The following is a 16,512-nucleotide window of genomic DNA, read 5'->3' on the forward strand; positions in this document are numbered from 1 at the left end:
TGTCAGTTTTGGAAATCTTAAGCCCTGCAAATGAAGGTGAACGGAATGGAGATGTGCTGTCCGGCTTAACGGAGTGATGTCACCCCGCACAAAGCGCGTCTTGGCCAGGCTCCTGTGAAAGTATCTCTGCAGGCTCCCGAGAGGCTGCCACATCCGTCAATACACCAACACTGCTGATTAGGTAAATCAAATTACCCAGCGTATCTTTATAGACTTGGACTAAAAAGCCACCACTAAAATATCTATCCAGTAATGCCAAAGACATTCCTGGCTTCAGATCACGCCGTCTCTACAATGTACTTGATACACAGTCACATTCCCAATACTAAATATATGAAAAGAAAAATGACTTTCAAAACAAATTGTCCTTGCCAGGGGATGATGACATTTCTTATCACAAGTGGTCATCTCAGCCGTCTGATGGTGTGTGGAGAACAAGGACAGGGGCCAGGAACGACTTGGACAGGAGAGGCCCAAGAAACAAACATGTACTGTATACAGCACCCTTGACTCAGTCTACCATTAAATCATCTAATTGCATAAAGCAGCAGCTGGGCCTAGGGGCTCATGCCTATCATCCTGGCTACTTAGGAGACTCAGTTCAGGAGGACTGAGGCCAGCCTGGGAAAAAAACAAACAAGCCAAGTTTGTTAGTCCCCATTTCAGTCCATAGAAAGCCAAGCACTGTGACATAGGCCTGTCATCCCAGCTCTGTAGGAAGTATAAAGAGGAAGATCATGGTTCAAGCTGGTCCAATTTAAAAGGCACTAAGGCCATGACTCAAGCGGTTGAGCACCTGCCTGCAAGTGCAAGGCCCTGACTTCAAACTCCTCTACTCCCCACCTCGACCAAAACAAAGAACGTGAGAGAGAATCATCATCAAATAACCTCTAAAGGACAAAAATGTCCTAAGTGGAGAAGGTCCCCAGGAGGGAGAGACACGCTTAGCTTAGTTGTGTTCCTTGGAGAAGGCTGGGGGCGGGGGAGGGGGGGGCCGCGCAGCATCTGAGCCGCCCTCCAGCCACGCCCCCTCTCCTGGGAGCTTGTGGACGGCAGTGCCACCGGCCTGCTCCACTCACCAGACCCGGCCAACGGTGAAGATCTGCAGCACGTGCCACTGCTAGAAGCTAAGTGACCTACGCATGTGGTCGTAGCCTTTCTGGTTCATTTCTTCCCTATCAAACACACACAGAAATCTATTGGATGCCCACTCAAGGAGCCTGACATCTGGCCACAAAACACAACAACCCTGCCATGGGTAGTTAATGTTGTCATCCTCATTTTAGGCATCAGGAAACGGAGACCTAGACACAGGTCAGAGAATGTAAGTAAGGGGTAGAGGTCAACTGTGATTAATTCTTGCTGTTAACTTATCTGTACCTGCTGAACAACTGTGCACTTGACTCCGGGTAGAACCAGCTGGCTGTATCTAGTCATCAGCAAGGGATTCCTGATTTCCTGCCTATCGAATGGGCCAGGACCTAGTAGAGACTCAATGAATGTTCTAGCAACTCCTCTCTAGGAAGATGGATTCACATATCATTGATGCAACAAGGAAATATACTGTAAGTTTTAGTATCTGCCCGCTCAGTATGAATTAAAACACATGAGTGGCTCAAAATAAGTAATCTTAGGCAACCTTAGTAATTGCCGAAGATGGAGGAGCGGAGCCATATGTGAGCAGCACAATGGGGGCCATGGAAGCACAGAAACTGAGGATGGAAGAGGCTGTAGAAAAGCCATGCTAATGAGGACAGAGACACAGCTGATGTTATAAGATGATATTCAGGCCTCTCTGGATACCTGACACATAAGTTTATGGGAGCAGGGCTCAGGCACCCATATTTTGCCTGCTTTGTAGGTAGAGAGAGAGAGAGAGAGAGAGAGACAGTGTGTGTGTGTGTGTGTGTGTGTGTATGCAATGTGTGCATGTCAGTACTGGAGCTTGAACTTGGGGGCCAGGTAATGTATCTTACCCCTTCTCGCTCAAGGATAGTGATCTACTACTTGAGCTACAGCTTTACTTCCAGCTTTTTTTTAGTGGCTTAATTGGAGATAAGAGTCTCACAGCCTTTTTTAACCAGGCTGGCTTTGAACCATGATCCTCAGTTCACAGCCTCCCAAGTAGCTAGGATTATAGGCATGACCTACAGGTACTTGGTATAATTTTTAATATGTGCTGACAATTAAGAGGCCCTGCTCTATCTAGGACAGATGTTACCAAACTCTGACATGCATTAAAACCTCCCCACTGGCTACAGTGGTAGAGGTTCCATTTCCAGAACATATACTAGGTTCTCGAGAGGAGTATCTTAGGGAGCAAATCCCTATGTGGTTGCTAGCCTTGCTGGACCACATTTGAGAATCACTGCTGTCAAGGATGTCTCTTAAGTCAACGGAGTGAATTTCAGCTATGAGGAGGTCTTGACAAAGTGCAAGGGGAAACACTGTCAAAGGAGTTACAAATATGGGGGGCTGGAACATGCCCCTGTCATGAGGCCCATGACCAAGAAAGCCCTACCAGGGGACTCCTGCCTCTCTTGGCTCATAAGCCACATGGCTATTTGGCAGGAACCGATGGGAAGGAAAAAGCTGATTCTGTTCTTGGTAATACCTTTTCCTCTTCAAAGCAAAATTATGTGAAATTCAATTTCACATTAGTTCTTCATTTGAAAGTAATGCTCTTAAAAATAGCATTGTAATTCCAATCAAATCCTGTACAGGAGGCGTGAGGGGCCAGTGGGCCTTTCTGCCAATATGGATGGATGGGAGAAAGGACAGCTCCCCTGAGAAGCCTGAGCTTTTACCAGATTTCCTCCTGTCTGGGTGACGGGACAGCTCGGCCCCTGTGAGAACAACATGTAACAAATGAACACGAACAACAACAAAAAAACCGAACAAAAGAAACAAACCCTTTATCTATGGCTTGCTTTCTCCATTTTCATCTAGAACATCATGATCTGTTCACTTGCATTTTGACCAATTACTGAGACAGAAAGAGATGGGCCAAAAGTTGATTGGATCACAATGATACTCTTAGTTCCTTGAAATACTCATTCTGCGTGTCACTATGATTGCTGAAATCGTGTTATTGTAACAGAATATTGCAAGAGGATGGGGTCAACTGGAGTTGTATGATGTAGTAACCCAAATGTGTACTAGAAATTCCTAACGCTGTGCAAAGTCTGACCTTAAGAACTAATTTTTTGAGCACTTGAACTATGCAATGTCTCATTTTTAATTAATTGACTGAATAATGATTTTGCTCAGTTTCTTCTTCCTTCCCCCCTTGTGCTTTGTTCTTCCTCCTCATCTTCCTCTTTCCTTTTTTTTGTACACCAGTACTGGAGAGTAAACTCAATCAAGGCCTCAAGCTCTCTCATGGCTTTTTGTCCCAAGGCTATCGCTCTACCACTTGAGCCTCACCTCTATTTCTGGCTTTTTGCTGGCTCACTGGAGATGAGAACCTCATGGACTTTTTTCTGCTTGCTCTGGGCTTTCCCACCTCAGACCTTGGCTGGAGCTAGGTGGGAACCACAGGCCCACCAGCTTCTTTTCTTTGCTTTTAGGCCCAAAGTTAGAGCATGATTAGGATGTACGAGTCACAGTTGTCTTTTCTAGAGCTATTTACCTTTCAAGCACTCTTAAGTGGTATCTTCCACACACCCCCACAAGCTCCCCCAGCCCCAAAGTGACAAAGATGCCACCCTATCATATCCAGCTCCATACGCTAGCCTTCCAAACCAGTGCTGAATCATTTGGGCTACATCCATAAAGTTCTCGCTAAGATCACCACAGCTCCTACATCGTTATACAGCTTCACCTTCTCCAGAACAGATCTGTCTTTAGAAGTACTTTCTAACATTTTTAAAGCATTTTTATTAGTTTACACATCTTGTTTTAAACCAACCACTTCAGTGGAAGTTAGCCAGGCAGGTGCTCTATTACACTCAGAGCCCATTTTGCTTTTGTTATTTTTCAAATAGGACCTTGCTTTCTGCCCAGTCCAGCCTGATCTCCTACTTGCATTGCCTGCAGGCTGGGATGGCAGGACATCCCTCCACACCCAGCTTTTTTCTAGTTGAGATGGAAACCTCTCACAGCAATTTTTTTTTTTTTTTGCGTAGACTGGCTGTCAGCTTCAATTCTCCTAATATCATCTCCTCAGGAGCTGGGGTTGCTGCTTTGAGTCACCACTTCTCACTGTTACTGGCTTTTCTTATTAAACCAAGTTTCAAAACATTGTTTCCTTCATTTATACCCCCCGAACATCCACCCACACCCCCTCATCCATTCAGAATTAGGATACATTTGCAGTATGTGGTGCTTTCGTTCTATTTCTAGACACACGCACTCACGGGGCACACGCACGCACGGGGACCCTGGAGTGCCATTATTGAAGCCCCCTGGCAGGTGAGTACAGTGCAGGACAAAGGGAAATTCTTAAGCTCACAATGTTAGGACACAGCATTTGCATCTGGTTTTAAGACAGATGTGGACCAGAGTGGGCACAAAACTGTCCCCTCAGTCTCCATGCTAGTTCTGCCCCAAGGGCTCAAGGGGAGACCATGCAGGGACAGCTGGGGATGACAGGCCTCAGTCATCTCTAGAGGAGCCTGAGGGCACGGTCGGATTTCTGAAGCACGTCCACACGGCAGTTCCCAGCCATGGCGGTGTGGGGCTCATCACCTGTGGGTTTCCTCAGCACGAGGGCACGGCAGCCACTCAGAGCAGGGTAACTAACAGGAGTGAGGACGACTGGTCTTCTGAGATTGGCTACATCGGTACTCGGACCCTACTTCTCCGCAGGCTTCAATCTATTCCTTGTTGGTCTGAAGTCCTCCTTTGGTTTCCACACTGAGTGCTGCGGGTGGAACCCGGGGCCCGGCACCGGCTGTGTAAGCGCTCTGCCACTGAGCTACAGCCCAGCTCCTGCAACTGAAGATCCTGACCACCCTGACCTCTGGTCTTCCTCTGAGACTCCAACAGCATTTTATATACAACCTTCTTCCCACCACCACAGCCACTTATGACCTTCATTTCTAGAAACCTGCAGTGCTCCAAGGGCATAATAGTGGGGGGGGGGGGGGGGAGGGTGGTGTGTGTGTGTGTGTGTGTGTGTGTGTGTGTGTGTGTGTGTGTGTCTCCCCGCCGGTACTAGAGCTTGAACTTGGGGTCTAAGCACTGTCTCTTGGCTCTTTTGCTCATGGCTGGCACTCTACTATTTGAGTCACAGCTCCATTTCTGGATTTTTGGTGGTTTGCTGGAGATGAGAATCGCTGGACTTTCCTGCCCATGCTAGCATTGAACCCCAATCCTTAGATCTCAGCTTCCCAAGTGGCTAGGATTATGGATGTGAACCACCAGGGCCTGTGTCAGGACAATGATTTTCAAAGTCGGTGTATACAATAATCAAAGAGTGTTCCAAAAACAACGCAAACACATTAAAAAAAAAAAAAACAAGTAAAGCCTGCTGTTGTTGGGAAGGCAAAACAAATACACGAATTACTCGTAACAGTCAGGCTTGGTAGGACAGGGCAGGCAGGGACATGTCCTCATAGAGCTGCTGGGTTCTTTCTTAGCTTCTAGGGATAAAAAAAAAAAAAAACAAATCTACCAGGCTAAAGAATTAGTAACCACTACAGGAAAAAAGAAATCAGTGACATGCTAAACTTTTGGAGGCAGAAGCTGCTCTGCCTGCCACCCCACCACTGGAAGGAGGATCAGCTTTATGGGATAAAGATTTTGTTGGTTCATTTTGTTTTGTTGCCAGTCCTGGGGCTTGAACTCAGGGCCTGAGCACTGTCCCTGGCTTCCTTTTGCTCAAGGCTAGCACTCTGCCACTTGAGCCACAGCACCATTTCTGGCTTTTTCTGTTTATGTGGTGCTGAGGAATTGAACCCAGGGCTTCATGCATGCTAGGCAAGCACTTTACCACTAAGCCACATTGCCAGCCCCAGGATAAAGATTTTAATGACCAGATTTACAGTAGTCACTGTTTTCAAATCCCTATGTACTACTTGACTCTGCCCTTAATATTCTTTATTTATTTATTTATGTATGTATGTATGTATGTATGTATGTATTGGTCCTGGGGCTTGAATTCAGGGCCTAGACACTGTCCCTGAATATTTTTGTTCAAGGCTGGTCCTCTACCACTTGAGACGCAGATCCACTTCTGACTTTTCATGGTTAAATGGAGATTAGTCTCATGGACTTTCCTGTCTGGGCTGGCTTTGAACTGTGATCCTCAGATCTCAGCCTCCTGAGTAGTTATGATTGTAGACTTGAGCCACGGGTGCCAGACCATTATTTACTTTTTACAATATATCTGCCTTCATTTCACAGAAGATACTGGGATGCAGAGAGGTTAAATTCCTTGCCTAAAGACACACAGCTGCTGAGCTGAGTCTGAATCTGTGGTGCTCACACACCACCTTGTGAAAACCAAGGAGATGACCAGGGGATCTTGTGGGGTCCTCCTAACATAACCAGGGAGCATATGAGCCTGCTCATTCCAAACATTTAAATTTAAGGGGCTCCAGCAAGCTGGGGGGGAGGGGCAGAGCCAGGTGGTTTGCACTTCTAACAGACAATGAGAAGGAGGTCCCTCGCACTAAGGGAGGAGAGAATGCAGATGTGCATTGGGTGTTGTGCGGGGGTGTGATGGAATTATTCTCAGCCCCCCCCCCCCCGGAAACCCACAGTTCAGTCTGTATCAGGAACACTTTGCAACCTTGCATGTGCTGTTGGGGAAGGTTGGCACGCACATGAGTGAGGACACAGAGTGGAGAAAGACAAGCCACGTAGAGAACACACCAAGCGATCACCAGAGGTCCAACGCCACTAATGTGTGGGGGACATTCTCCCTCAGAGGTCACTGGTTGTGTCAGTGAGAATGAAGCACCACCACCTCATAGGCCTATCTGCATGTGGTGCCACAAGGACAGCTCCAGGTGTTTGGGGGCCTGGGCTGTCTGAGCACCCCTCCTGCACTCACCTGTACGTGGTTTCAGGGAGAAGGTCCCGCAGGATGTGGCTGGTGGTGTTGCCCACCATGACGCTCTTGTCTCCAAGATCGATGTTGTAAGCAAGGATCTCAGAGCCGTTACTGCACGGCTCCTCCCAGTTCAGGACAAGGCACACGGAGGGTGAGTCCGGGTGGGTGGTGAGGGGCTCGTCTTCCAGGACACAGAGCGTGGAGATGGGGTCGGGGGCAGATGCTGGCGTGTGACAAAGGACAAGCTCACTGTACGGTCCCGCGCCTGCAGGGTTGAAGGCCTGGAAAACAGGACAGGGTCACTCCATGAGCACATCCTAACACCTACATGTTACTGGCTGTGAAATAAAACCTTTTTGTGGATCATCTGTTTGTCTGTCTATCACCTATGTTCCCGTATTGGGGCTTGAATTCGGGATCTGGAGCTCTCCCTTAGCTTTTCAGCTCAAGGCTGGTGCTCTATCACTTGAGCCACATCTCCATTTTCAGCATTTTGCTGGTAAACTGGATATAAGAGTCTCTTAGATTTGTCTGCCCCAGCTGTCTTTGAACAGTGATCTTCATATCTCAACCTCTTGAGTAGGTAGGACTCCAGTTGTGGGCCACTGGTGCCTTGCTTACTATTGTGGCTTTTTTTTTTTTCCTATATACAAAAAACCTGCAGGTAACTTTGTAGAAGTGAGTGGAAATCCAGTTCTCATTGATGCCAGGAGACTTGATCAGGAGGCTTCTAACAAACAACACTTCAAATAGCTCCTTTCTTGGTTAATTTGCAAGTTAAAAAGAAAAGCAGGCTTGGGGAATTAGCTCCCATCCCTGCTGAAACTTGAGTAACATTTGTGACAGTAGTCAAATGTGACTACGACAATACTTCAGCTGTATTTTTTAAAAGAATTTTTAAATTACATATCTTGATTACTTTTGGAAGTACTGGCTTCATGCTTGCTAGAGACATGCTCTACCCACTTGAGACATGCCCACAGCTCTCTTTCTGCTTTAGTTCTTTCTCAGGTCTCATTATACTTTCATTTTTCATTCATCATTTCTCTCTCCTCTCCCTTTTCCTCCCTGCCTTCTTCTTCCTCCTCCTCTCCCCATTGATGTCCTCCTCTCTGTCTAGGTCCCTCACTTACCTTTGTGACCAAACTCTATAGAGTTTGGACCACTTTTACACATTGGTAGAAAAGTCACAGACACTGCATAGCCCTACCCTGACTTCCCAGTAGTAACATTTTATAAGCCACAGAACAATCAAAGTGCCAGGATTGCTACACTAGACTTAATTCATGCCTTCACTTTTTTTTTTTTCCAGTAATGTAGATATTTTTTCCATTCCAGGATTCTACCCGGTGTCCTACTTTCTTTAACTGGGCTTGGCTGTATGGAAAATTCTTTCTTGATTTATAGTACTTGTAATTATCAGTGTTCAAAGGACTCTGAATTTAAAAGTACCTTTTACTAAGAAAGTGGCTGGCGTAATATTCTATATGCCTCTTACCAAAAGCATTGCTTTGGTACTTCTTAATTAAAGTACTAAAGAAGAACCTAAAAATTTAAAAACTCTTGAGTAAAATAAGACACACTTCACTGAATTTTTATAAAATACAGCATAGAAACAAGTATCAGGAACCTAAAATATAGTTTGAAGGAGGGGGTAGTTGGGGACTGTGGATGAATGGAACCAAGAATAGCAGACAAATATAGCAAGACTACTCATTGTACACGTGTGATAAAGGAAGTGGGAAATAAGAAATCAGTCTGGGGGATAGGCTAGGGAGGATGGCGGAAAAAGATGGAAGGAGAGACTGATCAAGGAGCACTGCACACTTACTTACATGGACATGTTAAATTATGGCTCCCTTGTATAGCCGCTTCAAGTTTCTAACCTTAAAAAAATGGAGGTAGGCACTGGTGGCTCACAGCTGTAATCCTAGCTACTCAGGAGGCTAAAATCTTAGGATCATGGTTCAAAGTCAGCCCAGGCAGGAAAGCCTGTGAGACTCTTATCTCCAATAAACTACTAAAAAAGCCAGAAGTGGAGCTGTGGCTCAAGTGATGGAGCACTAACCTTGAACACAAAAGCTCAGAGACAGCATGCAGTCCTTGAGTTCAAGCCCCAGAATTAGCACACAAAAAAATGAACAAAAACAAGCAGAAATGAACCAGGTATCACCTATAATTCTAAGCTACTCAGGAGGCTTAGGTGTGAGGATCTCAGTTAAAATCCAGCTTAGGCAAAAAAGTCTGTATTTCAGGCAAGAAAGTCTGAGACTCGTATTTTGAATTAACTAGCAAAAAGCTGAATGTAGAGCTGTGGATCAAGTGGTATAGCACCAGTCTTGAGTAAAAAAAAGTTCATGGAGAGCACCGGAGCCCTGAGTTCAAGCCTGAATTCCAGCACATACCCCCAACCCTCCTCCCCCCAAACAGTATATACACACACACACACTTAAAATGATTTAATTTTTGAAGTGCCAGATATTCAAAGGAATATTCAGGTTGAAGCTGACTTTGGAGTAAAGTCAGATGGGCGTAATTCGTCCATGTTCTGAAGGCACTGAGTGACAGCCCCTCCTGCGGGCGGTCCAGAGTCCGGCCCACTTTCAATTCTCACACTTCCGTCACACGCTCCACCTCAGTTCCTGACAATTACTGACACTGAAAAATATTTTCTATTCCTGACTGTCCACACAGAGAAGCCAGACCATTCTGCAGGTTCTATTCAAGTGACTCTTAGAAAATGTATGCAATACTAAGTGACAACCTAACCCTGAGAGGGAAAAAAAAAAGGTAACCCTAAAGAGGCAGGAAAACCGCAAAAGCAGAGGGAGGGGAAGTACTTCACTGTGTGGCAGGCGGCTCTTTATTTATCCTGGCCTCATTCCACAGTGGGCAGTGTGCACACAATCTGCCCTTTCCCAGTGACTCAGTGCCACCTTTACAAAGCTCTGCTAATGTGCCATGACATGGACTCTGAGAAGGGTTAATTATGTCTCAGGTGCTCTATCTGAGAAGAAAGGAAGGATGGTGTGTAGCAGAATGGATTAATCAGAAATGTTTCAGATAAAGCAGGCTTCAGAATTTAACTGAAAAAAGCTTTCGTTGTTCTGGAAAATTGAATTTAGGATGGAGTATTTTCTCTGAAGAGGTCAGGGACATTGGGAGCACGTCTAATAAACAAGCTGATCCATGACTTAAAATGTGGCATCTTTATGGTCAAATCTAGATGTGTGAAGGACTGTTCAAGGTCAACGCCTGCATTTGATTAATTAATTAATCTGTATTTTCCTTCCCAATCTTCCTTTGATTCTGACACAACAAAGTGCTCAGGAAATATTATTGAAGGAAAGAGAAAAATGGCTCAAGAATTTGATTTTCTCCATTTTTACTGAAGCTTTCTAGCTGGGCACTCTGGCCCCTGCACATCTGTAATTCTGGGGACTGGGGAGGCTGGGATTTGAGGATCACCATTCAAAGCCAGCCTTGCACAAAGATCCAAGAGATTCTCATCTCCAAATAACCCTTACAAAAGCCAGAAGTGGAGGTGTGGCTTATAGTAAAGCACCAGCCTAGAGCAAAAAAAGCCAAGCAAGAACAAGAAATGTCCCCACTGCTTTACATATGAAACTGTAAGCCCTCTGTACATTGCTTTGACAATAAATAATTATTAAAAAAAAAAAGAATGCAAGGCCTTGAGTTCAAGTTCCAGTACCATAGCACACACATTAAAAAGAGAAAGAAAAAAAAAAAAAGCTTTTGGGCTAGGAATGTGATTTAGTGGTAGAGTGCTTGCCTAGCATGCATAAAGTCCTGGGCTCAATTCCTCAGTACCACATATACAGAAAAGGCTGGAAGTGGCGCTGTGGCTCAAGTGGTAGAGTGCTAGCCTTGAGCAAAAGAAGCTCAGAGACAGTGCCCATCCAGGCCTTGAGTTCAAGTCACAGAACTGGCAAAAAGAAAAGAAAAAAAGCTAACAGGAGAAAACATTTGTCTAAGTGTGTAACGTAGAGAGAACCCATGAATACTGGTGTTGTTGGGTGTGAGGGGAGGAATCATGGGATCTGACCACATTCTACTAGGTCCCAGGAGGAAGTCTGGAGACACCGCCCGGAACAGGCACCTGAGGTGGTCCTTTAAGCTGAGGCCGATGAGCCCCAAACAAACGTTTGTTCTCAGTTCCAATACTAGCTGGTGTATGAGTTAAACTTGTGTCTAGGTGTCAGTTCTCATGGCTTTTGGGGGGAATTCCAGGGCCTCCCTCCTGAGGCCCCGGCTCTCCTATCATGTGCACACATTCATGTACACACGATCTGGCCACACGAGGTACAGAAGTAGAGAGGGAAGACCCTGTGGGCATTCACATGTTACAAGTGCCTAGCTAATAGAAATTTGCTACATATAAAACACCAAAATGAGCTGTTTTTTCTTTTGTACTAGCACTGGGGCTTGAACTCAGAGCTTAACCACTGGCCCTTAACTTTTTTGTTCATGGCTGGCCCTCTACTGCTTGAGCTATGCCTCTCCTTCCTTTTTTTTTTGCTGGCTAATTGGAGAGAAGAGTCTCAGATTCTTTCTTCCTGGGTTGGCATTGAACTGTGATCCTTAGATCTCAGCATCCTAAGTGACTAGGATTACAGGCATGAGTCAGCAGGGCCCAGTTTGCACTTGCTTTTCTTATATCCTCCTTACACCCCTGAACATTTTTCCTCGGTTGCTGTTATTTCCTGGAAGAGTCTTATGGAGACCTGCTCGCCCCTGGGAGTAACGTGACCATGTCAGCCTACCTGTAGCCTGCAGCAATACTGAGCAGCGGGCAGTAGGCCTCGTATCTCGAAGCAGGTGTCTGGCCCGTGATAAATGAGTTCCAGGGACTCTTCGTCTTCTCCCCACTCCAGCCTGTACTCGGAGATGTCTGCTCCGGAGCTCTCAGGGCTCTGGAGAAAAGCAATTCAGGTCATGAGTAATTCCACCAAGAAAACACGGACTGTGTACGGATCAACTAGGTCGCCTGGGCAGGGGCAACAGGCCCGGCAGACCTCCAGCACAAACACAAAGGGAGGCATGGAAACCACGATGCCACGTGGGTGCTGGTGGCTCAGGCCTGTAATTCTAGTTACTCAGGACACTGAGATGTGAGGATCAGGGTTCAAAGCCAGCCCAGGGTGGAAAGTCCATGAGACTCTTATTTCCATCAACTCACAAAAAGCCAGGAGTGGAAGAACAAGTGCTAGAGCACCCGCCTTGAGCAAAAACACTAAGGTCCAGCACCCTAGGCCCCAAGTTTGAACCCTAGCACCCACATACACAGAGTTCATTTCTTTTTAATTTGGGCCATTTCCTTGACTCTAAAGAACATAATCAAATGCCAAAATTGTTATATTCAGACAAAAAAAAAAAAACTCCACAAAAAACCAAGCCAGGCAGGCATCTTGGTTTCGTGGATTCCTCATAACTTGGGTCTGGGGAGAATGGACGCCTAGGTGTCGGTGCTTACCTCCCAGCATACGAGGACATGGCCGTCAGGTGTAAAAGAAATCCCAGGTCCTTTACACTGTCCCGGGGGCCCAGCTGCAGTGGTGATTTCGGACACGTCAGAATAGGGACCATACTAGAAAGAGAAGGTCACACACCTATGAATACATGTTGTATGTAGGTGTGAATACAGGTGAAGCTAGCTAGCTAGCATCACCAACAATACAAGTGACCAAAAACCACTCATGGCCCAGGGCCATGGCTTACCCCTGTAATCTCTGTTACTCAGTTCAAGGCCAGTCCAGGCATAAAGTGCAAAAACTCTCTCTCAACCAACAGTTAGGTGTGGTGAGAAGCATAAATAGGAGGTTCGTGATCTAGGTGAGCCAGGGCAAAAGTGGGAGGCCCTCTCCCCAAATAACTAAAGCCAAAAAATAGCTGGAGGCATGGTTCAGGTAGTGGAGTCCCTACCTAGCACGGTATGGTCCTGAGCTCAAACCTCAGGACCAGCACATAACTCCCTCCAACGCAGAGAGGCAATGTTGCCCATTTCCACTTGTCTGTATACCAGTGTTGTTCGCCAGGGAGCAAATGCTTCTTATACATGTTTTGTCTTTCACTCAAAAAGAAAAGAAGGTTGTCTTACTCAACTGTGATGTTAGAAAAAAAAATAGCAATTTCGGACAAGACACATCATCTGTGTTCTGCATCTCAGACACATCCAAGAAAACAGAGTCGGATGCACAGTCCAAGTTAAAATTTCAATTCATAAAAAAATCTACTGGAGTTTTGGATTTGAAAAAAAAAACTGCCAGATAAACTCTAGATATTCTAGACTCTCTCTCTCCTCCTCTTATTTCTTGAGGTAACGTCTCACTATGTGGCCCTGGTTTGCTCAAACCTAGGATTCTCTTGCCTCAGCATCCCTAGTGCCAAGATTATAAGGGTGTGCCACCACGCCCAGCTGCCGACTCCCCTGCGGTGTGGCAGCCAGCGTTCCTGCATCTCTTTCTTCCTAGGCTCCCACATCTTTCCTTCATGTCAACGTCTGGAAGGGGAGCTGCGGCGCAAGAGTGGCAGCACTAAGTAAAAAACCCGAGAACAGGGCCAGGTTCTGAGTTCAAGTCCCAGTTTAGCAACAGCCGCGGCGGTCGAAGCCAGCCCTGGCACGCACCCCTCCATCGTTGAGGGCCCGCACTCGGAAGCGGTACACAGTCCCGGGGAGCAGGTTGCCCACGGTGCATGCGAGCTCGGGCCCGTGGTACACCTCCGACGCCACGTCCTCGGGCTCTGTCATCTCCACGCTGTACTCCGACACCTCAGAGCCACTCTCAGACTCGGGAACATCTGCAAGGCAGCAAGGTTTTTAAAATCTTAGAATTCTGCCGGGTTGCTGGCGGACCAGGTGAATGGGATTTCCTACGGCTCCCGCGAAACGCCACGGATTTCTCTTACAGGAGGGCCCTTCTTCCTAACGAAGTGAAAAAGCCCTGAAGGATGATGCTCTTGTTAACTGACACGAATACACTTCAATATATTTAATGAACCTGAAATAATAGGAGGGGTTTAGGAGGGCAAATGTCTTCACATTGCAATGCAATGTAGAAGGAAAAAAAAAATCTTAACTTGGAGATCATGGTAAGTCCAGACACAAAGCTCCAGACTGACACAGTATCTCGTTACATGTTAGGCCAAGTGGGGAGAATGTGCTGGAGTCATCTGCACTGACACTGGCACTTGTCAGGCTGGAGGCTTCTGGAACAACAGGGAAGGTTCACATGGCTCAGGGCAATGCTACAGAATGATCAGGAGGCACCGGAAGACAGCGTCAACACTGCCACACCGCCAGGGGGCGCCCATGGCATCCTGGGACATGAGTCTAAGCTCTCTAGAAAGATTCCTGAGAAAGGCAGGAGTGGCTGGGCCAGGAGCCCCAGAGGGGACTGGGAGGGGGGGAGGGGTCTGGGGACTCAGAGGTGGAAGAGACCCAGGCCCAGGTCATTGAAGGGGGCTTTGGAAGTTAATTTACACACCATGAATTTTAATGTCCAGCTCAAGGAGATGATTTTGTACTCACCCCACTCTAAGTGGACTTCTTTGTGCTTTGGCCTCCCGGACACCCTGGGTGGCTGACACTGACGCGGCGCTATGCGCAGCGTGCGGACAGGGAGGCTCTCGGAACACTGCGGGAGAAGCAGCAGAGAGCAGCTCTTAGTTAACGTGACACGGCATGCAGATTTCACCTCACAACTGGGCACAGTTTTGAATGCATACATACTATTGTGTGTGCCCTCGGCAGTAAGACTTTCATACAAGTGTGTGTGTAAGGGAGAAGTGTGAGGGCACTAGGTCTTGAACTCTAGACCTCACATTCTTTTTTTTTTTTTTGGCCAGTCCTGGGGCTTGGACTCAGGGCCTGAGCACTGTCCCTGGCTTCTTTTTTGCTCAAGGCTAGCACTCTGCCACTTGAGCCACAGCGCCACTTCTGGCCATTTTCTGTATATGTGGTGCTGGGGAATCGAACCCAGGGCTTCATGTATATGAAGCAGGCACTCTTGCCACTAGGCCATATCCCTAGCCCCTAGACCTCACATTCTTGCTTGGCTTTTTCACTCAAGGCTGGAGCTCACTGTGCCATACTTCCACTTCTGGATTTTACTGGTTAATTGGACGTAAGAGTCTTATAGACTTTTCTGCCTGGGAAGGCTTTGAACTGTGATTTTTCTCTCCGAAGTAGACAGGATTACAGGCGTGAGCTACCAATGCCGCGCGCGCGCGTGCGTGTGTGTGTGTGTGTCCGCGCGCGTGTGCGCCTGTGCTGGTCCTGGGGCTTGAACTTAAGACCCAGGGCATGGTTCCTGAGTTTTGTGTGCTCAAGGTTAGTGCTCTACCACTTTGAGTCAAAGCTCCATTTCCAGCTTTTATTGGTAGTTAGAGATAACTGGTAGTTAATTGGACCTAAGAGTCTCACAGACCTTCCTGCTTTGACCTGTGATCCTCAGTTCTCAATCTCCTGAGTAGCTAGGATTACAGGTGTATGTCTTCTGAATGTGGACTTACACTGCATGGGGCACTCTTGAAAACAAGAATGCTTGCTTCTGAACGCACATCAGCAGGTTTGAATACATTTAGCAAATAATTCTTCTGCTCTAAATTGAACTTAGAGCCTTCATGAGGACAGGAGAGAACACAAATGATGGCTAAGTGAACGTTTAGAATGGGCTTTAAGTGGCTGGCCATTCAGAGACCAAGCAGGAGAGCCAGTAAATCCAGGAGCAGCCATCAGAGTCTGTGTGAACCAGCAGGTCCTGATCACGCTGAACTAGGAAGTAGGCTCTCTCTGCAGGATCTGAGGCACCATGTTGACTCTGTGCCTCGAGTTTGGAGGTTCTCTATCCTGGAAGGCATCCCAGAGAGCTTTGGCTCTACCTTAGAATGCCTGTCTACAGGGCAGTGCAGATGGCACAACACATCTTTGGAGGCTGTGGTCAGATAGGGAAAGGTCAAATAATAGGGATACTAATAAAAGTTACAGTTGGGTTGATGAAAACTAGCCCTCTTTTTCAGAATGCTAGACCTTCTCTTGAATAGTCAACCCAGCACCAAGGTACCACTCAACAGCTCTGCTTCCCTCTCTAAGTATGATGGTTTCAAATCATCATGTTTATTTAGCATCTGTCCAAGAGAAAATGTCTTTTAGCATCAGGCCCCTTTCATTTAGCTTCGTGAGCCATTAGCTCATACTTTGTATGCATTTATTAGGTTAGCCTTCAGCATGTGGCTGGAAAGAAGGCTTCTGACGGGTTAATTGACTAGTCCAAGATCACACAGTCCAAGGTAGGCCTGCTGCCTGGGTCTCATCGAGTTATATGGTCTCTACCACTACTTGCCAGAAGATGGCAGCAGAGGACCTCTAGGCCCTTGACTAACGAACCAGCAGGGCAGTGCAAGAAGTCTTGGCTTGTTGACTCTTAAGTTCTACACTTTCGTTCAGTGCAGGAATCGAGGTCTCCTTTATTTAGCTAATGCCAAGTCCCAAC

At 46.7% G+C, this 16,512-nt stretch overlaps 1 protein-coding gene across 2 annotated transcripts in view; it reads right to left on the bottom strand.

The window, feature by feature from the left end:
* Fndc3b (fibronectin type III domain containing 3B) overlaps positions 1–16,512 on the bottom strand; it is a 274,961-nt gene that overhangs the window by 26,241 nt on the left and 232,208 nt on the right. For both annotated transcript variants that reach the window (XM_048347104.1, XM_048347105.1), the window contains exons 18-22: positions 14,550–14,655; positions 13,647–13,819; positions 12,495–12,608; positions 11,785–11,934; positions 7,001–7,281 (exon numbers count right to left, since the gene is read on the bottom strand). In XM_048347104.1, coding sequence (XP_048203061.1) covers positions 7,001–7,281; positions 11,785–11,934; positions 12,495–12,608; positions 13,647–13,819; positions 14,550–14,655 — 824 coding nt within the window. The remainder of the gene's footprint in view (positions 1–7,000; positions 7,282–11,784; positions 11,935–12,494; positions 12,609–13,646; positions 13,820–14,549; positions 14,656–16,512) is intronic.

The sequence above is a fragment of the Perognathus longimembris genome, chromosome 5, assembly GCF_023159225.1.
Source record: "Perognathus longimembris pacificus isolate PPM17 chromosome 5, ASM2315922v1, whole genome shotgun sequence".
Taxonomy (NCBI): domain Eukaryota; kingdom Metazoa; phylum Chordata; class Mammalia; order Rodentia; family Heteromyidae; genus Perognathus; species Perognathus longimembris.